This window comes from Desmodus rotundus, unplaced genomic scaffold (genome assembly GCF_022682495.2).
Source record: "Desmodus rotundus isolate HL8 unplaced genomic scaffold, HLdesRot8A.1 manual_scaffold_246, whole genome shotgun sequence".
Taxonomy (NCBI): Eukaryota; Metazoa; Chordata; class Mammalia; order Chiroptera; family Phyllostomidae; genus Desmodus; species Desmodus rotundus.
The window spans coordinates 33448-55420 of NW_026527309.1; the positions used below are offsets into that span (position 1 = coordinate 33448).

Genomic DNA, 21973 nt, shown 5'->3' on the forward strand with positions numbered 1-21973 from the left:
GTGTTTTGGATTAACCAGAATGTGACCTTACATGCTTCACATGGCTCCTGCAGGGAGACAAGCCTGAGATTGCCTGGGTAACACAGTGGTACAGGTTGTCTAGGTGTGTTTCAAGTATATGGGACTTGACAGTAAGGCTCCAAAATGATGTGTCAAAGAGAGAGCGCCAGTTTCTCAAGATCTTGTAGGACTGAAGGATCTAGCATCAAGGGCAGAACTTGTCTAACTAAAATCTTTTTTCTATCTATTCCTAGTCAGTTTATATTAAAGTATCAGGTTTTATTAAAAATAAATTTCCATAAAATTTTATATTTTCTTATAATCCATCCAACCTTGGGCTTTATTTAAAATGCACACAAAATACATGCTCATCCACATTTATTTTGAGAAGGGGAAAATAGAGGATAGTAATCAGATTCAATATACTTTCTTTTACTTCTAAAAACTACTAGACACCATTTTGAAAAGATTGATTTCAGACAGTTTTCTTGGGCCTAATGATTATGCTTGTAAAGTTTCCATGATAAGAACAAGGAAATAATTCTGATGGATATTTAGATAATATCATAATTTTCCCAGAGAATACCATTAACTTTTATTAAATATACAGTAAACATTTCACATTTTAAGAATATTTATTTGTATTTGCACTAAATAAAAAAGCAGCCAATGTTAGGAACTTTATCCCTTGTTCTAGTCTTAGCTTTTTATTTATTTTTTGGTTGATTTTTTAAAAAATTGTATTTTATTGATTATGCTGTTACAATTGTCCCAGTTTTTCCCCTTTTGCCTCCCTTCACCCAACACCCCACTCACTCCCTTAGGCAATCCCCACACCATTATTCCATAAGCCATATGTTTAAGTTCTTTGGCTGCTCCATTTCCAGTACTGTACTTCACATCCCCATGGCTGTTCTGTAACTACCTATTTGTACTTGTTAATCCCCTCACCTCTTCACCCATTCCCCCACGGCCCTCTCCCATCTGGCAACCATCAAAGCCCTCTCTGTATCAATGATTCTGTCTCTGTTCTTCTTGTTTGCTTACTTTGGTATTTAGATTGAATTGTTGATACTTATATATTTATTGCCATTTTATTGTTCATAGTTTTGATCTTCTTTTTCTTAAATAAGTCCCTTTAACATTTCATATACTAATGGTTTGGTGATGATGAACTCCTTTAGTTTTTTCTTGTCTGGGAAGCTCTTTATCTACTCTTTGAGTCTAAACGATACTTTTGCTGGTAAAGCATTCTTGGCTGTAGGTCCCTCTTTTCATGACTGTGAGTATTTCTTGCCAATCCCTTCTAGCCTGCAAAGTTTCTTTTGAGAAATCAGCTGACAGTCTTATGGGAACTTGCCTGTAGGTAACTAGCTCCTTTTCTCTTGCTGCTTTTAAGATTCTCTCTTTGTCTTTAACCTTTGGGATTTCAATTATGCTGTGTCTTGGAGTGGGACTCTTTGCATCCATCTTCTTTGGGACTCTCTGTGCTCCCTGGACATACATGTCTATTTCCTTCACAAAATTAGGGAAGTTGTCTTTCATTATATTTTGAAATAGGATTTCAATTTCCTGCTCTTTCTATTCTCCTTCTGGTACCCCTATGATGTGAATGTTGGACCACCTGAAGTTGTCCCAGAGGCTGCCTACACTATCCTCCGTTTTTTTTTGATTCTTTTTTCTTCTTGTTCTGATTGGGGGTATTTTTGCTTTCTTATATTCCAAATTATTGATTTGATTCTCAGCTTCATCCACTCTACTGTTGTTTCCCTCTAAATTGTTTGTTTGGTTTTGTTTTTTTCAGTTAGTGTATCCTTCGTTTCTGACTGGGTCTTTTTTATGCTGTTGAGGCCCTCACTAAGTTCCTTGAACATCCTTATAACCAGTGTTTTGAACTCTACACCTGATAGATTGCTAATCTCTCTTTTGTTTCATTCTTTTTCTGTAGTTTTGATCTGTTCTTTCATTTGGGCCATGTTTCTTTCTCCCTCATTTTGGCAGCCTCCCTGTGTATGTTCCTATGTATTAGGTAGAGCTGCTGTGACTCCCTGATTTGGTAGCATGGCCTAATGTAGTAGGTGTCCTGTAGGGTCTGGTGACACAGCCTCCCCTATCAGCCAAGCTTGGTACTGGAGGTACGCCCTTTGTATGGGCTGAGTACACCCTCCTCTTGTAGCTGAGCCTTGATTGCTGTTTACAGGTCAATAGGAGGGATTTACCCAGCCATCCCCAAGGATTGGCTGTGACAACTTACCACCAACTTCTGCCTTCTGTAGAGGATCAGCTGTGCAGGGCAGGGTGGAGGTGCTCTGATGTGGTCTGTAGCTATCCAATAGGTATGCAGGCCCTATGGGTTCCCAGTTGGTGCAGGCCAAGGTCAGCTCCCACCTGTGTTCTTCCTGGAGCCACCTTGCCTGGGCTATAAAGCAATCTGAGATGCTTGCTCCTTGTGGTGGGCTTGGAGATTTCCCAGGAGAAGCCAAACTGTGAATTTAGGCTGCCTGCTGCTAATGCCGTACCTGGAGCCACTTAGCCAGAGGTATGGGAACTGGGGTCTCATTGAGATCAGCTGTACCTTGTTTGAGACGATTTAGGAAGTTGTGAAGAATGAGCCAAGTTCATCCATTCATATGGAGAAGTCTCTGTTAACAGCTTTGGTGGGCCCCTAAGTAGGGTGACAAGGAGTCTTAGAGGATCTCCAGAATGAGATAAACAGTGTTATACAGGTTGATGGAGTCTCAGATATGGCACCAGACTGCCAGCTCTGTGGCTCTGTTGGGGGAGGGTTCAGAAAAGGGACAGTGGCCTTTTCTGTCTGTGCTAAAGCTGACCCTCAGCTCTCACCTTGATGCCAGACCCCTCACTTCCTCCCAGTATGCCACTGGTGCCTTTCAAGCTGCTACCCTGGTGCTTGAGATCATAGGGAGTGAGGCTGAATAGGTGAGTCTGTGTGTGGGTTTTTTAAAGAAGAGTTGCTTGAGACTCTAGAAGTTTCTTCCACCAACTGTGTTCCTGCTAGTTTTTGCAGGCAGGAGTTATGGGGAATTATCTTCCTGATACTGGAACCCTGTGCTGGCAGCCCTGGTGTGGGGCTGGGACTCCTCACTCCTGAGATATCCCTCCTGAATTTATCCACCATTGGTGGGTGGGGGACCAGCCCACTCCACATCTGTGCCTCTTTTACCAGTCTGGATGGATGTGGTTTCTTTAATTCCATAGTGTCAGACTTCCACTCAACCCGTTTTTTCTTTTAAGATTTTATTTATCTTTGGAGAGAGGGGAAGGGAGGGAGAAAGAGAGGGAGAGAAACTCAATGTGTGGTTGCCTCCCATTGGGGATGCAGCCCACAACCCAGGCATGTGCCTTGACAGGGAATTGAACTAGCAACCGTTTGAATGACAGCCCATGCTCAATCCACTGAGCCACACCAGCCAGGGTTCAACCCAATTTCTAATGGTTTTGAGTGATGGTGGTTCTATAATTTATTTCTAATGTTAAACTGATGAAAACAGAAACTACATTTGGTCTTAGCCAAAAGGCCGGGAAGCGACAATTTAGTTCTAATTTTAAGGTGGTTGTGTGAGTAGGGGAGCCAAAAAGTCCATACTTTTTTCCTTAGGTAGGATACAGTTAAACCTTTTAAAACTCACTTAGCAACGAGATTCCTAAAATTATTGTTAGTCATTCTGATGACAAGGGATTGTCAGTACATTAACATGAACTTGTTGAAGAAGGATTTTCCCTAACCCACTATCTTATTCCCCAATAGTAGTTGCTCACCCAGCAGTAGTTGGATCTTTTACTTCTGGCAAAGTATAGATTTTCTACTTTTTTTTTTTTTTTAGATTTTCTACTTTTCTACTAGTTTCCTTTCCTTGACCTATATGACACCAGTGAAAGTATTAATATGATGATGTAGCCTTTTTTCTTTTGCTTTGTGACTTACTAACAACTGCTCATGATAGATATTGTAAGCAATAAGACATTTGAGTATGCTCTCATCTCAGCAGCTGTTTATTGTGGTAAATGAGGAAAGAAAAATGTCAAAATCTATAATTTTGGGAGACTATTAAATGTTTTACACGTACATAGGAATAGCATAGATATGCTATACTTATTCAGATCTTTCCTGTTGTTCTGCAGATATTGTATGCTACAACAGAGAGGAGAGGATTATCTGTTGTTCTGAAGTGGGCTTCTTCAGTGCCTTTCAGTCAGCTGCCCCTAGAAGAACACACATACACCTGTGGTTGAACAAGCGCGATTTGTTTTACTAATTTTAACCAGGAGGAACCTCTTTCATAGAAAACTGGTGTATCTCAGGAAAAGGGTACTGGAAAGAACTTATTATGGGAGTTGGGCTTGTGTTAGGTGATTTTTGAAGAGGATTTAAGGCAGCAGAGTTTTCCTCTGGACTGGATGCTGTTAGAAACTGGGAATAATTCTGTAGTTAAGTACTTTAATAAATCTGATCTAGAAAAGGGACTAGAGTGAGGCTAAAGCTGTAATTGGTTAAGAAGCACTCCTTAGCCTGAAGAGGGGGTATTTCATAGTTCAGACTTTGTTCCTTTTTGTGTGTTTAGACATGATAATAGAGTGGCCTTGTTTTTGTCTTTATCCATTATGGTCACAGAGTGGCTTTGTATGAAGTTGATATCCTGTGAAATTGTTTATGTTCAACAGAACACCAAGGTCTAGCTGTAATGCCAGGTCAGCTCCTAGTTACACCTAGGCCTACCTGGGAGTACTAGGCCAGCTCCTGGATGTCGGGGTTGCTTTTCTCTTTCTTAGCTTTCAGTGCCTAATTTTATCCTTTTAAAATTGCAGTGCCTCTTCTCCAAATTGATATTTGAATTGAAACGATTTAGGGTCTTAGGCAAGTTACTACACTGAGATAATGTTTGTAAAATGCTGTCTGTGGGTAATAGGTCCTTAGAAAATTGAAACTATATTATTAATTCAACAATCTTTTTTAAGATTACAGCCTCTAGAGGTTATATTAAAACATAGTTAAACGTTGATACATAGTTTATATTAGTGAACTATGAACTATATTAGAACTATGAACTATATTATATTAGAACATAGTTAAACCTTGATACACAGTTTATATTACCCTTTTTTTAGGAAACAGTAGCAATATCAATGAGATTTGGGGAAGAAGAATCACTAAAGAGTGATGTAAAAATACTTTTGCTGATTGTGAGTCTTAGTTCAGAAAAAAACAGATGGAAGTATACTGCTAACCTCAATCCTCACTTAATGTCATAGCTTTTTATTACAAAAGAGATAAAGTGAAGTTTTTGTACTCTTGTATAGAAAATGCAAGCTCTTGGTGAGAATTCAGAAAATACAGATAATGCACAGAAGAAAATTAAAATCACTTACCACCCACAGTAAATACAAAAGACTTTAAAGAAGATAAAATAATGGACATAATGAAGGTTTAAAGAAAATGTCCAAAACTGTAATGATTTCTTTATGTGGAATTCAAAATTGTCCCAGTTAAGTGGGGAAATAAGTCTTTACTTCAGACAGAAACCTTGAAGTTTCAAAATGAAAGCATGTATGACCTTTTTGCTGTATTAAAACAAAGTAGAAGTCATCCTTTCTGTAATAGTAAACTGAGAAAATTAATCAGGGGACTGTTAATTTGATAGTTAATGGCCTCTGTGGTATTGGAGATTAACACACATGAAAATCTGCAGGATCTGTAAAGATACCCATTACTCTACTACTTGTTACATTTGCAAGTTGCTTGCAGAAAATTGTGTAGGAAAATGTATATATTTGTTCCCTGGAATTGCTTGTAGACAGATACTTAAAAGGACTAAATATTGTGTTGGCCAAAAAGTTCATTTGGTTTTTCCCATAGGATGACTAGTACCGCTTAGTTGTCTTAACTTCATTCAAAACAGTTTTGTTAGATTGTACTGGGACAGCTGTCATATCAGCGTGCATTAAAAAAAAAAACATCAAAATTTGCGAATTTTTGTATAGCCATTTTAATATTGAAGATAGAAGAAAATAGGCAACATTTTTGGCTTATTATGCTCTATTATTTCTTTTTTTTCTTTTTTAATTTTTTGCTTATTTTTATCAAGGAGAAGGGAGGGAGAAAGAGGGAAGGAAATATCAATGTGTGGTTGCCTCTCACACCCCCCCCCACTGGGGACCTGACCTGCAACCTAGGCATGTGCCCTGACTGGGAATTGAACCAATGACCCTTTGGTTCATAGGCTGGCACTCAATCCACTGAGCCACACCAGCCAGGGCTATGCTTTATTATTTCAAGAAAGGTAAAAATGCAACTGAAACACACAAAAAAAGATTTGTGCAGGGTATGGAGGTGCTGTGACTGATCGAACATTTCAGAGGTGGCTTGTGAAGTTTTGTGCTGGAGATTTCTTGCTGGATGATGCTCCATGGTCAGGTAGACCAATTGAAGTTGATAGCAACCAAATCGAGACATTAATTGAGAACAATTGACTTTATACAATGTGGAAGATAGCCAAAATACGCAAAATACCCAAATCAATAAAATTGGTGCAAATGAAAAATGCGTCTTTTATTTTACAGAAAAAACTAAGCAGACTGTTTGGCCCACCCACCAAACAGATAAATTAAAGCAGTGGGTTTTGTGTAACTTCAATGAGCAAAATTCAGGAGCATACAGCTGTGCATACAATTCAGGAGTAGAAGAATTTAAATTGTTCAATAAACAAATTTACCAAGTATAATAAAGATAATAATAAAAGTAATGCTTCATAACTGCTTTAAAGTATTGCCACATACTTTTTTTTTATTTGATCTTTGCCACAACTCAGAGTTAGGTAAAAGAAATGTCATCTTGTTTTTAGTTAATGAAATTGAAGCTCAGAAATATTAACTGGCTTTCCCAACATCATACAGCTATTAAATGGTGAAGCAAGGACTTAAATCTCTGTCTTCTAACTCACATACTTGCAAACATACATATCTCTTCAACCCAGACTATTCTTGTTTTGACCCTTTTCGTGGCAATCTGGGCACCACTAATATAAGAATGAAAAGGTACAGTAGATAATTCACAAATTAGTCTATACTTACTATTTAAAGATGGATATTGTCAGTATTTCTGTTGCTTGTACAGTAACATATACTCAAAAGTAAAGTAATGAACAAATATAAAAAGAAAATCCTCTGTAATCTTACCCTTAGACACATGATTGCTAATAGTTTCCTGATTTTGTCTACTTATAGAAACATAAATATTTATTCATTAGAGGGAAGAATGTTACATACAAACTAATCTCTAACCTTATTCACCTAATGTATTGGGACTCTTACTGCAATACATTCAATCTTCCTCTGTTTTTTTTTTTCCGGTTTTTAAGTATACTTTTATTAAAATATACATAAAGTGCACAAGTAACGTATTGCTTAATGAACTATTGAACTGCACATAGCAGTTTGAAACCCCACCAAGTCAATAAATAGAATATGCCCTGGCCGAGTCGCTTAGTTGGTTGGAGTGTTGTCCCGGGGCGCCAGGGCTGCAGGTTTGATTCCCAATCTGGGGACATGACAAGGGTCAACCAGTGAATGCATGAATGGGTGGAGCAGCAAGTTGTTTCCCCCTCTCTCTTTCCTTTCCTCTCTCTCTCTCAAAATCAACAAATAGTAAAAAACAGAATATTACTCCATCAAAAAACTACTAAACCTGATAAATGAATTCAGTAAAATTAGCAGGATAAGAAATTAATATTCAGGAATAGGTAGCATTTTTGTACACCAGTAATGAACTGTCAGAGAAGCTAGGAAAAGATTCCCATTTACAATTGCAACAAAAAACTAAGGTACCTAGGAATCAATTTAATCAAGGAGGTAAAAGACTTGTACTTGGAAAATTAAAAGATATTGGAGAAAGAAATTGAAGAAGATACAAATAAGTGGAAGCATATACTGTGTTCATGGACACGAAAAATTAACATCATTTAAATGTCCACATTACCCAAAGCAATCACACAATTCCTATCAAGATACCAATGGCATATTTCACAGAATTAGAACAAATACTCTGAAAATTTATATGGAACCACAAAAGACCCCAGATAGCCTCAGCAATCTTGAGAAAGAACAAAGTTGGATGTATCATGCTACCTGATATCAAATGATAGTACAAGGCCATAGTAATCAAATCAGCATGGTATTGGCATAAAAACAGACATATAGATCAATGGAACAGAACAGAGAGCCCAGAAATAAATCCACACCTTTATGGTCAATTAATATTTGACAAAGGAGGCAAGAACATATAATGGGGTAAAAACAGTCTATTCAATGAATAGTGTTGGAAAAATCAGCCAGATACAGGCAAAAAAAAAAAACAAAACTAGATCAACTCCTTTTACCATATACAAGAATAAACTCAAAATGGATCAAAAACTTAAATGTAAGACTTGAAACCATAAAAATCCTGGAAGAAAATGTAGGCAGTGAAATCTCAAATGTTTCTAGTAGCACTATTTGTTCTTTTTTTTTAAGTTTTTTTTTCGTTTTTAGAGAGAAGGGAAGGGAGAGAGAGGGAGACAAACATCCATCAGTTGCTGCTTATACATCCCCAACCGAGTACCTGCAACCTAGGAGTATGCCCTGACCAGAAATCAGACTTTCGACCCCTCAGTTTACAGAAGGATGCCCAACCCACTGAGCTGCGCCAGTCTGGACTCAGAGCACTACTTTTTCTGATGTACCTCCTCGGGAAGGGGAAACAAAAGAAAAAATGAACAAATGGAACTACATCAAAGAAGTTTTTGCACAGCAAAAGAAACCATCAACAAAATGAAAAGACAGTTCACTGAATAGGAGAACGTATTTACCAGTGATATATCTGATAAGGGGTTAATATACAGATTTTGTAAAGAACTCACCACCAAAAAACCCCAAACAATCCAATTTAAAAAATGGGCAAAGGACCTGAAAAGAAACTTCTCCAAACAGGACATACAGATGGCCAATAGACATATGAAAAGATGCTCAACACTACTAATTATAAGAGAAACTCAAATTAAAACCACAATCAGATATCACCTCACACCTGTCAGAATGGCTATCATTTATAAATCAACAAATAACAATTGTTGGCAAGGATATGGAGAAAAGGGAACCCCTGTGCGCTGTTAGTGGGTATGCATATTGGTGCAGCCACTGTGGAAAACAGGAAGGAGTTTCCTCAAAAAATTAAAAATGGAACTGCTTTGTAACCCAGTGATTCCACTTCTGGGAATATATCCAAAGAATCCCAATACACTGATTTGAAAGAATATATGCACACTTATGTTCATTGCAGCGCTGTTTATAATAGCCTAGATTCGGAAGCAGCCCAAGTGCCGATCAGCAGATGAGTAGATAAAAAAAGCTCAGCCATAGAAAAGAAGGAAATCTTACCTTCCATGACAGCATGGATGGACCCAGAGAGTATTAAGCAGAGTGAAGTAAGCCAGGCAGAGAAAGACAAATGTCATATGATTTCACTTATTTGTGGAATCTAATGAACACAATAAGCAAATTAGAAACGGACTCATAGATACAGAGAAGAGACTGACAGCTGTTTGGGTGAAGGAGAGGGGATTGGGGAACTGGGTAAAATAGGTGAAGGGATTAAGCAAAAAAACAAAACAAAACAAAACAAACCACCTCATAGACCTGGATATCAATACGGTGATTACCAGATGGAAAGGAGGTGGGGGGGTAGAAGAGGGTAAAGGGATAATAAATGGTGATAGAAGGAGACTAGACTAGGGGTAGTGAACACACAATACAATATATAGATGATGTATTATAGAATTGTACACTTGAAACATATTTAATCAGCCAATGTAACCCCAATAAATTCAATTGAAAAAGAAATGCAAAAAAACCCCCAGTGAGATTTGCATATAATTGTTACCACTTTACAAAAATCTCCTACACACATTTTGATTATGCTGAATTTTTAGATCCTTTTAAAGCTTAACTCAGAGTAAGAATTAATGTTGTAAACCAGTCATTTGTTTCAAAGAAAATAGAAATGTGTTACTAAATGCTACATTTGTAATCTCATTTACCATTTCTTATCATGCAATCGTTTGTGAAATAAAAACTAGAAAAGGGGCACACAACAAGGAATATAGGAGGGATTACATCAGATTTGAGTACAATTAAACAGTGCTCTTTTCCCCCTCAATATTATTGAAATCACATTCATATTTAAAAAAACTTTTATTTAAAAGAAATTCTCCCAAAATAAAATTTCTTTCCCAGTACATCAATTGAACGGTTATAAGCATCAGTACCATCAGATGATAAACAAAGAACTCACAGCCCTGAAAATTTGGGAAACATTAAAGTCTATGTCCCCCTCTTGGAGATTCACATGTATTGTTAAGATGCTAAAGATACAAAGAAGTCTATAGTAATATTTCCCAAATTTATTTGAACGCAGCCCTCTGTTTCATGTATCACTTAATAACAGTATGCTTTGGGAGATATTTAGTGCATTCTTTATGCTTGTGACATATACAATTAATTATTTCTTTTTTAAAGCAGGACAAAAGGAGCAAGCTGTGGAATGGTACAAGAAAGGTATTGAAGAACTAGAAAAAGGAATAGCTGTCATAGTTACAGGACAAAGTAAGTTATATTTACATTATTTACATTTGTTTAGGAGTCATCCAAAATTAAATTCACATGATTACCTTGATTTTAAATCCAGTTATCTTAACAGAAGTATTTTAAGTTTTTAAAATGTTAATGTTTGTAGACTTACAATTAATGTGTTACTACCTGTGCTAAAAATGAAGTTATAATCAGAGATGCTCAAACTTGATTGCTGTAGCAGCCAGGCAAAAACAAGTATGTTACTTGGGTTCTTCTTGGCACCATTACTGAAGATGTTTAACCCTGTGTTTAGCCATTTTTGAAACCTGTCCTTTCCTCATGGTTGAGGCAGGGAAGAGTGGTTAATTCACAGACTCCCCTTTGCTTTTTTTTTTTTTTTAAAGAAGTAGTATACAAATTTCTTTCTTCTTTTTTCTTTTATTTCTTTTTTAATTTTATTGTTGTTCAAGTACAGTTTTCTGCCTTTTCCCCCCACCCCAGCCCAACCCCCAGTACTCCCCACTTCCCTCCCGTTTCCACCCCCCCTCCCCTGAAGGTTTTGTAGGAACAATTATAAAGGACACATCCCCTTTGCTTTTGTAGGTATTGCTTGGTTTCATGTTAGAATATGAGCTGTAAGTGTCTTTCTTACTTTGATTCACACTTGGCTTTTTAAAACCAAAGCAGTTATTTCTTATCTTTACTTTCCTGTCACCTCAAATAAAAAAAATTAGAGTATAATATCTTTATATACAGATAACATTTACTGCACACTTACTAGGTGCCTAAGCATCATTGTACATGCTTCTCTTACTTTTCACCCCAACCCCACACTCTTGAGGCTGCTGCTGTTACCATTATTTTTCAAATACATAATCCTAAATACAAAGAAGTTAAGTAACTTTCCTAAAGCCTTATAGCTAACAAGTGGTGGGGTCAGGATTTGAACACAGGTAGACTGACTTCAGAGCCTGAATTCTTAAATACTATGCCGTGACTATTGTATAGCACATGGGTAAGTACTTCAGTTTAATAACTAAAATGAAATGAGAAGCAAAAATAATATGTAGACTAAGAATCTTAGTCTCATGGGTCAATCCACCCAGTGGATGTTTGTTGTCTGGCTGGTTGATACTTATATCAGTTAATCTCCGATAACTACAATGTATCCAATATTTTCCAACTTTTTCTGTCCCCTTTTATTTTGACTACTTCTCTAGCTACTGGTCTACTTAATAAAAGAGACCAGAATAGAACAAGTAAACCTAGGAGGTTGGGCATTTGAGACTTTCATGAGTTTATAAGCATGACTTTGTGAATTATGCACAAAATATACTTGCTGTTCTTTGTCAATTGCATAGAAGGGTTTGAAGAAAATGAATTGTTTATAAGAAGAGTATTTCACTGAATCAATAATGCCTTTGATTCTGTCACTAAGAGAAAAAACAATGTCAATTAAACCATGACACATTCTATTCTTATCACTTAGAATTTGAATTTTAAACTTTATTGAATTCGCTGGCCTATCTTATTTAGACATAGCTATAACAGCAGTGTTAATATCTATGACCAAAATGGTGCATACGCAGGCAGTGACAAACTGTGTGACGGCTGCAGCCTCGCTGATGGCAGTAGTAAGTTGGCACTGGTTGTAAAACACATACCAAGTTCAAAGATTTTAAAACACAGGGGGAAAAATACGGCTCAGAATCCATGAAGACCACAATAGGTCTAAAACCAGCATAAGGAACTGTAACTTTTTAAAAAAGTATTATGTGAAAATAGTGTTATTTTAATTTTTTAATAAAAACGAATGTCCCATGAGATTAGCTGGGGTAATATTTTATCTTGAAGCAATATCAGTAGGGAAACATTGGATATTTTAAGGGTTTTTTTTTCTGTTTTTTTTTTCTTTCAGGTGAACAGTGTGAAAGAGCTAGACGCCTTCAAGCTAAAATGATGACTAATTTGGTTATGGCCAAGGACCGTTTACAACTTCTAGGTATCAGTGAATTATATAATTGGAATGAGATGTATCTAAAATGTGTGTTCAATGAACTTTTAATGTAGATGGAAATAGATCAATGGTCTTGAAAATGTGACATAGGCTTTTTTTCCTTAACCTATAGAACATTTCTAACATATAAAATAGAAGAGTATAGTGATACTCACTTAGCTTCAGTAATTATCATCTCATGGTTAGCCTTGACTTATCTATACCAAAGGCTTGCTAGCTTTTAAAAAAATAGCTAGGCATTAAAAGAAATAATATTTTGACCCTGGTCAGTGTGGATCAGTTGGTTAGAGCATCCTCCTGTACACCAAAATGTTGCAGGTTTGATTTCCAGTCAGGGAACATACCTAAGTTACAGATACGATCCCAGATTGGCCACATACAGGAGGCAACCAGTTGATGTGTCTCTCTCACATAGATGTCTCTTTCTCCCCCCTCCCCTTCCTCTCTCTCTAAAATCAATAAACATTAAAAATAATAATAATTTGGATGTTGTTGTCTCTTGTCATCCTCAAAAGTGCTGTGTACCCATTAGTGAAAGATGATACTTTTTTAAAAAAAATGTATTGGTTTTAGAAAGAGGAGAAGGCGAGGGAGAGGGAGAGAGAGAAATACTGATTTGTTGTTCCACTTATTTATGCATTCATTGGTTGCTTTCTTATACGTGCCCTGACCAGAGATTGAACCCGCAACCTTGGAGTATCAGGATGACACTGTCACTGAGCTACCCAGCCAGGGCTGAAAGATGTTACTTTTATTTTATTTTATTTTTATTTTTTGGAGTTTTAAATTTGATTTTATTTTTCTTTTTTAATTATATTTTATTGATTATGCTATTACAATTGTCCTGATTTTTCCCCCTTTGCCCCCTTCCACCCAGCACCCCCTACTCCCTTAGGCAATCCTCCCACCATTGTTCATGTCCATGGCTCATGTGTATAGGTTCTTCGGCTACTCCATGTCCTATACTGTACTTTACACCGCATGGCTTTTCTGTAACTGCTTATTTGTACTTCTTAATCCACTCACCTCTTCACCCATTCTATCCCGCCCCCTTCCCGTCTGGCAACTTTCCAGTAACTAACTTCTTTTGGTTTTAAGAGTCTCTCTTTATCTTTAACCTTTGGCCTTATAATAATGGTATGTCTTGGAGTGGGCGTCTTTGCATCCATCATAATTGGGACTCTCTGTGCTTCCTGGACTTGCATGTCTATTTCCTTCACCAAATCAGGGAGGTTTTCTTTCACTGTCTTTTCAGATAGATTTCCAATTTCTTGCTCTTTCTCTTCTCCTTCTGGCACCCATATGAGGCTGTTTATACCGTCCTCATTTTTTGGATTCTTTTTTCTTCTTGTTCTGCATGGTTGTTTTTTGCTTCCTTATGTTCCAAAACATTGATTTGATTCTTGGCTTCATCTACTCTACTGTTGTTTCCCTCTAAATTGTTCTTTATTTCAATTAGTGTATTCTTCATTTCTGACTGGGTCTTTTTTATGCTGCTGAGGTCCTCACTAAGTTCCTTCAACATCCTTATAACCCGTGTTTTGAACTCTGCACCTGATAGATTGCTTATCTCTCATTTCATTCTTTTTTGGAGTTTTGATCTGTTCTTTCATTTGGGCCATGTTTCTTTCTCCCTCATTTTGGCAGCCTCCCTGTGTATGTTCCTATGTATTAGGTAGAGCTGCTGTGACTCCCTGACTTGGTAGCATGGACTAAGGTAGTAGGTGTCCCATAGGGTCCGGTGACACAGCCTCCCCTATCACCGAAGCTGGGTACTTGAGGTGCACTCATTGTATGGGCTGAGTACACCCTCCTCTTGTAGCTGAGCCTTGGTTGCTGTTGGCAGATCAATGGGAGGAATTTACCCAGGGCAGGATTGGCTGTGACAACTTGCCACCAATCTCTGCCCTCTGTGGAGATTCAGCTGTGCAGAAGCAGCGAGGTGGTGCTCAGACATGATCTGTAGCTGTCCACTGGGTGTGTTGGCCCTGTGGTTTCCCACCTGGTGCAGGCCAAGGTCAGTCCCAACCTGTGTTCTGCCTGGGGCCCCCCTGACCGGGCTGTAAAGCAATCTGAGACGGCTGCTACTTGTGCTGGGCTTCTCCAAGCCAGGCGAAGCCAAGATGTGACTCTAATCTGGCTGCCTGTAGGGCTCACTGAAGCCACCTTTTGCCTGTTTGATAGGATTTAGGAGCCAAGACCAGCCATTCTTATGGAAAAGGAGCTTGGGTGGGGTAGAGTCTCTGGATCTCTAAGGTGGGTCGCATAGTGTTAGCCAGGTTAATGGAGTCTCAAATATGGCACCAGCCTACCAGCTCTATGAGGGGAGGTCTCAGCAAAGGTACAGTGGCCTCTACTCACTGCAGTGCCAGACACTTCAGTTTCTCCCTCTATACTACTGGTGCCTCTCAAGCTGCCACCTCAATGCGGGAGCTCGGAGGGAGTGAGTCTGAGTAGGTGAGTCCATATGTGGGTTCCACAAGAGGAACTGCTTAGGGCTCCAGCAGCCTCCTCCACCAACTCAATACCCACTGGTTTTTGCAGCTAGAAGTTGTGGGGACTTGTCTTCCTGGCACTGGAATCCTGGGCTGGGTGCCTGGTGTGGGTCTGTGACTCCTCATCTGGAGATATCCCTCCCGAATTTTTATCCACGTGGGTGTGAGGCCAGCCCATTCAGAGTCCGCACCCCTCCTACCAGTCTGCATGGATGTAGTTTCTTCAATTCTGTAGTTGTCAGACTGCCATTCAACTCAATTTCTGATGTTCCTGACTGATGGTGGTTCCGTATTTTAGTTATTTTGATGATGATGTTGGAAGAGGCAAGCCATGTCTGCCTATATCACCATCTTGACTGGAAGCCTCAAAAGATGTTACTTTTAAAAATATGGGGTGGGATAGAATACATCAGCATGTTCCTGTCTTCTGAGAACTCAGTCTGGGATTATATGTATCAATGACAGTAAAAAAGAGCTGTGCACAAGTGCACAGCAGAGCATATTTGTGTATTATGTGCTCGATAAGAAGTGGAGCTTTTCAGAAGTGGGATGCCCTATAGGTGTCTGATTAGAGTGGGGAATGATCCTGGGAGTTCCCCAGACAGCCTGATTGGAGAGGATGTGGTCTCTTTGGTAAAGTGGGAAAGAGTTCATGTGTACTACACATAGTCCTCCCCTCTATCCACAGGTGATGCCTGAACCTGCAGATTGTGCTGAACCTTATGTATGCTATTTTTTCCTATGCGTACATACTTATATACATGGCGGCATGAGGTTACCCTATTTCTTCTCCCTAAATTTGGCTTTGTTCAGCGTTCATTTATTAAGTTTATTAAGTTCATTCATTTATTAAGTTACCGTATTTTTCGGACCATAAGACACACCTAGGTGTTAGAGGAGGAAAATAGGAAAAAAAATTTTGAAGCAAAACTGTGGTAAAATATTTAATAACATAATATTTCACCAGTGTATATGTAAGCTACATTTGGACTATAAGACACACCCCCACTTTCCTCCCAAATTTGGGGGAGGCATCTTACAGTCTGAAAAATACGATGTGTGGATTTACCTCTCTACCAGGTAAAATGCCAGGGGATAAACTGAATTTATTAACTCAGCAAATATTTATTGGGTGATTATCATGTCTAGGCACTTAGGATAATAATAAGGATCCCTCCTTCAGAGTTCATATTCCAGCAGGGAGAGACTAACATTGGCAATAAACATAAAAATAAATAAAGTATGTACTATATTAGAAGGTGGTAAATATGCGGAGAAAAGAAAAAGTAAAACACAGTAAGGGGGATTCGGAGTGTACAGGAGATGGTTTGGATTTTTAGTTTCAAATAGAATGGTCAGGGTATGCCTCTTTGAGAAGTTAACATGAGTTAGCCATGCAGGTATTGGAAAAAGAATGACCCAGAGAGACATAAGAACCAATACAAAGCCTTAAGAAAACACGCTTGATATGTTTGAGAACAGCAAAGAGGCCAGTGTGCCCCAGCAAGGAGAGAGTCGTAGACAGAAGGTCAGAGAACTAATGGGGGTGGCGGTTCTCAACAACACACAGGGGCTGCAAGCCACCATGAAGATTTGAGCTTTTATTACCCGAAAGTGGGGAGCAATTATATGGATTTTAAGGAAAGGAATGACTTAAATTTTAGAAGGGTCACTCTTGCTATATCATGTTGCATAAGGGAGAACCAGGGAGAATAAGTAGGACCACTACTGTAGTACACAAGGAGAAAAATGACAGAGGCTAAGACCAGGGTGGTATCAGGAGAAATAGTGAACGAGTGGTTGGATCTTGATTATATTTGAATGTTGAACAAACAGATTTACTGATATATTAGATAAAACGTTCCTCTCTTTAAGGCTGTCATGACGTAGTGGGGGAGGCAGATAAACAGATAAATTATGTCACTGCATGATGGGATATACAAATATTTCGTAGGGGTGGGAAAATAGGTATCTAAGAAATCTTCCTGCCATGGCTGGTGAGGCTCAGTGGATTGAGTGCCAGCCTGCAAACCAAAAGGTCACTGGTTCGATTCCCAGTCAGGGCACAGGCCAGGTCCCCAGTTGGGGTCATGTGAGAGGCAACCAATCAATGTATCTCTCATACATCAATGTTTTTCTCTCCCTTTCTCCCTCCCTTCCCCTCTCTCTAAAAGTAACTAAATAAAATCTTTTTTATAAAAATCTTCCTCAAAGAAGTGAAGCCTAAAGGGGGATTTAAAAGATGAATAAAAGCTTTTAAAGAATGTTTGAGAGAAAGATAATTCAGGAAGAAATAACAGCATGAACAAAGACCCAGGAGCAAGAAGCAGTGCAGTGAGTAGGGGAGGGTGCTGGTAAAGATGTGAATTTTGGATTGCATGGGTGGCCTTGGTGGTCATGTAAGGGAGCTTGAGCATTGATCTAGGGCAATGGGAAGCTGCTAAAGGGTCTGTTCTGTTTTACGCAGAACAGTTACATGGTAAGATTTCCTTTTCAAGGAGATTATTGTATGGGGATTGCATATGAGGGGATCAGGAAGCAAGGTGACTGTTTTAAGTTATTGATTATACAATGTTTAGTCATTCGAAAAAGAAGTTTTAAAGTAAGTTTACATTCTTTAACAACAATGAATAGGCGCAGGGTCACATTAGCCGTGTGCTGCTACTGTGCATATGTGTTTCCACGCATATAAAACTAAACCCTACCCATTTAAGAGACAAGTTCTGTGGCTTTTTATCCCTAGTTATTAGTTATTAAAGCTTGAGGAGTTACTCTCTGTTTATTTTTATTGTATAATGAATGTTTAGGTGAACTTCTGTTACATTGCATTGAAGAGAGTGTTAATTGATAAAGAAGACATTTACAAATTAGTGTTTTTTTCTAACTTATATCTTTTGCCAACACAAATGGTTTCTTTCTCAGTATGGTGATTTGAACAGTATTATCATTGAGAAAAATCAGATGACCTACCTGTTAACTAACAACAAAAAGAAAAAAAAAAACCCAGCTCCAAGGTATATTGTATCAGCCAGTTCTAGGACACAAAAGCTGTGCAGTACTTCGGGCTTTGTGCAAAAAGGGTAGCTGCTATTTAACCTGTCCCAAAGGCATGTGTGGTGTACCATAAACCCAGCATGGCGCCTACTTGTCTGACCTTAGAAATGGAAGTTTAGGAGAGTTAGTATAGATGTGCTATATTTTTGCATGTATTCATTGACTTTCTAGGATTAAAGAAAAGAATCAGTTATGATAACTTGGGAATGTTTCAATAAAATTATGTAACATTGAGCCACTATTGTGAATGGGGCATAGAGTAGGGACTTTATGTATATTATTTTATTCACTCCTTGAGAGTCTTGGAAAAGCTGAAAGCCAGTTCATACTGGTGAGTAAGCGGTAGAGCAGGGTGTTTGTCAACTAGCAGTATGGATTGACTTGAAAGGGGGAAAGAGTGCCGCAGTGATACAGAGAGGCAGGGAATTTCAAGCTGCTACCCTCTTGGGCTTCAGGTGCTAGATTGAAAAACCTGGATCATGAGAAAATTTGTTGTTATTTGAAGTAGGGATAGGGTTGAAATAATCCTTTTCAATTTTTGATTAATTTTAGGCGCATGCCACAACATTTTTAAAGCTTAAGTATGGCAGGCAGTCATTTCATGCTGTACCCCAGCCTCTCACGTCCCTTCCGCAGAGGCAGCTTCTGTCATCAGTTTCTCTGGGTTATTTTTAGAGATAATCTTCATACACAGTAGTAGTCCCCCCTACCCATGGTTTTGCTTTCTGTAGTTTGTTACCCGCGGTCAACTTCAATCTGAAAATATTAAATGGAAAACTCTAGAAATAAGCAGTGTATAATTAAATTGCATGCTGCTTTGACTGACATGATGAATCTCACATCTTCTTGCTCCATCCTACCCGGGTAATGAATCATCCCGCTGTCCAGTGTATCCACATTGTATTTGCCACCTGCCTGTTGGTCACTTAGTAGCCATCTTAGTTGTCAGATCAGTTGCCAGAGAGAAAGGGAGAGGCCACATTCACAGAACTTTTATTACAGTATATCATACCGATTTTTTTTTTCGGACCATAAGACGCACCTAGGTTTTAGAGGAGGAAAATAGGAAAAAGAATTTTGAAGCAAAAAATGTGGTAAAATATTTAATAACATAAATAACATAGTATTTCACCAATGTAAATGTAAGCTACATTCGGACTATAAGATGCACCCCCCTTTTCCTCCCAAATTGGGGGGGTGCATCTTATAGTCTGAAAAATACAGTAATTGCTCTGTTTTATTAGTTTATTGTTGTTCATCTGTTGCTGTACCTAATTTATAAATTAAACTACTACAGGCTTATATGTGTAGGAAAAAATACGTGTAGGGTTTGGTACTGTGTGTGGTTTCAGGGGCCCACTGGAGGTCTTGGAACGTCTCCACTGCAGATAAGGGGGGACAGGTGTGCACGAATAGGTCGTAGGGTGCTGCACACGCAGGTCTGAAGCATGCTTCCTCCATTCTGCTTTATTGCCTTTGCTTGCTTGACGTATATTAAGGTAGCTGAATATGGCACTTTTTAGACACTCCTTATAGTTTCCTTTTGTATCATTTTAAGTGCTGTTCTCCTTTATTGAAATGTCCTTTTCTCTTATGTTTTCAAATCATAGCCAACTAATAGCACACTTTTTCTGTAGAGCCTTTTTAATGTTCTCTTTCTTTTATGCTACACAGTCTTTTTTAAAAATTGTGTTGTAAGTTGCCAACTATATATAATAAATATCTGGATGATAGAGACCAATATTCATTTTTTAATCTCCGTGCTGCTCTTTTTATGCAATGACTTAGACATACTAGATATTCAGAAAATATTTGCTGGTGATAATAGTGATATGGAGCTGCCCCCAGTTACCAAACCTGACTAAGACATGTTTTTAGCATAGCCATTCATTTATTAATTTCTGTTGCTATTTTAATGTCTGACTTTTTACTAATTATATTTTTAAGAGAATTTTATATAAATGCAAAACTTTTATCATGTAACAACCTTGTAACACCTTGAATCATTTTTCATCCTCACACGTACCTTTTATTTCATTATGTATTTTTTCTTTCTGTTTATTTTGTTCTTTCTTACCCTCCTCTGTTGCATAGAGAAGCTGCAACCAGTTTTGCAATTTTCCAAGTCACAAACAGACGTCTATAATGACAGTACTAACTTGACATGCCGCAACGGACATCTCCAGTCAGGTGGGTTTAGGTTAACTAATACGTAAAATAATAAAGCCTGCATGCAAAGTCAAGTCCCACTTAACCTGATCATGTTGATTTGATATTATAATGATAGTTTTGTTTGGTTTTGGTTTGCACAGGGCTATGTTGACAATACTGTATTCCTATCATTAAGCATGTAAACATGTAACAAATAAGGTATAGCCATTTTCATCATGCTTTATTTGCATATTTTCCAAGCTTGGATTTTTGAAATTATAAAATTTGAAGGCTCACTTTTCATTTTTCTATATTCTTTTGTTTCTATTGTATTTTCAGTGTTTGTGTTTTTTTAAAGGGATAGCTAAATAATGTTTTTAAGAGAAATTTTCATTTTTTTATGTATCAATTTTCATTGCATATCAATTTTTCTGTATACTGTACATGAGTGTTTTATAGTACCTGTAAGAAAAAAACTTGAGGCTGAGTTCACATAGTGAGGAGAAACATTAGAATACTCTTACTTATTATAGGTTAAATTTGTTTTCCATGAACTTTTGGATATGAACTCACAGAGCATTAAATGTTTTTTTGTTTTGCTGGGAAGAATCTTTGTTTCCTAGGGTCTCTTGACATCTTAGCCAGTTTTATTGGTGACATTTTCAGCATTTGTTTTATGTCCAAGACTTAAATTTTATTGAAGTATTACATTGTTTAAATTGTAGCCCCAAAAACAAACAAACAAAAATCTTAGTTCAGACTATAAAACCGCTGCCTTCTTTATTCATATTAATACAAAACTTTCAAGATTTCAGTAGAGAAGAATTAGTTTAAATGGATTTCTAATGATGAAAGGGACAGTTGATCATTAATGAAATCTTTCCATGTGGTTTCAACTGTCCTTTAAAAGAGTTCTCACTGAAGTTTGGTTTTCTAGTACAGTACCCCACATCAGTAGCTATATGCCTTTTCTCATTTTTTCCTGTGCCTGACTTAAAATACCATTCAGGCTGCGCTGAGGCAGCAGACCTCCCCGGCTGGGCTGGCTGAACAGGAAACTGAGACTCAGAGCTCCCTGTGGACTATGGTGGTTGCAGCAGTGGGAGAAACTCCCAGTCTCACATGTTGAAAAGTGGGCTAGAGATGAGCAGGCAAGCTGCATTGTTCCCTCTCTGGCCCTTCCCCCACAGACAATGCCGCAGTGCAGCAAAGAGGGTTGCCCTGCCCTGGTGAATACCTAAGGCCCCGCCCCCTTACAACTTATCAGGTGTGCCAAGACAAAGAAATATGGCCCAAATGAAAGAACAGGGAAAAACTTCAGAAAGAGAGCTAAGTGATGAGGAAATAGCCATCCTATCTAATGGAGAATTTAAAGCTCTGGTAATCAAAATGCTGACAGAACTGATTGAGCTTGGTTAAAACATGAAAAAAACAAATGAAAGATACCCAAAATGAAATAAAGCAAAATATTCAGGGAACCAACAGTGACAGGAAGGAAACCAGGACTCAAAGCAACGATTTGTAACAAAAGGGAAAAATAAACATCCAACCAGAACAGAATGCAGAAACAAGAATTCAAAAAAGTGAAGAGAGACTTACAAATCTCTGGGACAACCTGAAACATTCCAATATCCAA

General features: G+C 38.1%; 1 protein-coding gene across 2 annotated transcripts in view; it reads left to right on the forward strand.

The window, feature by feature from the left end:
• Positions 1-21973, forward strand: part of SPAST (spastin) — a 48216-nt gene that overhangs the window by 4968 nt on the left and 21275 nt on the right. Inside the window, exons 2-4 of one of the 2 annotated variants that reach the window (XM_053917774.2) lie at positions 10567-10653; positions 12539-12622; positions 20281-20376. In XM_053917774.2, coding sequence (XP_053773749.1) covers positions 10567-10653; positions 12539-12622; positions 20281-20376 — 267 coding nt within the window. The remainder of the gene's footprint in view (positions 1-10566; positions 10654-12538; positions 12623-20280; positions 20377-21973) is intronic. The other variant, XM_053917775.2, reaches the window with a different exon arrangement.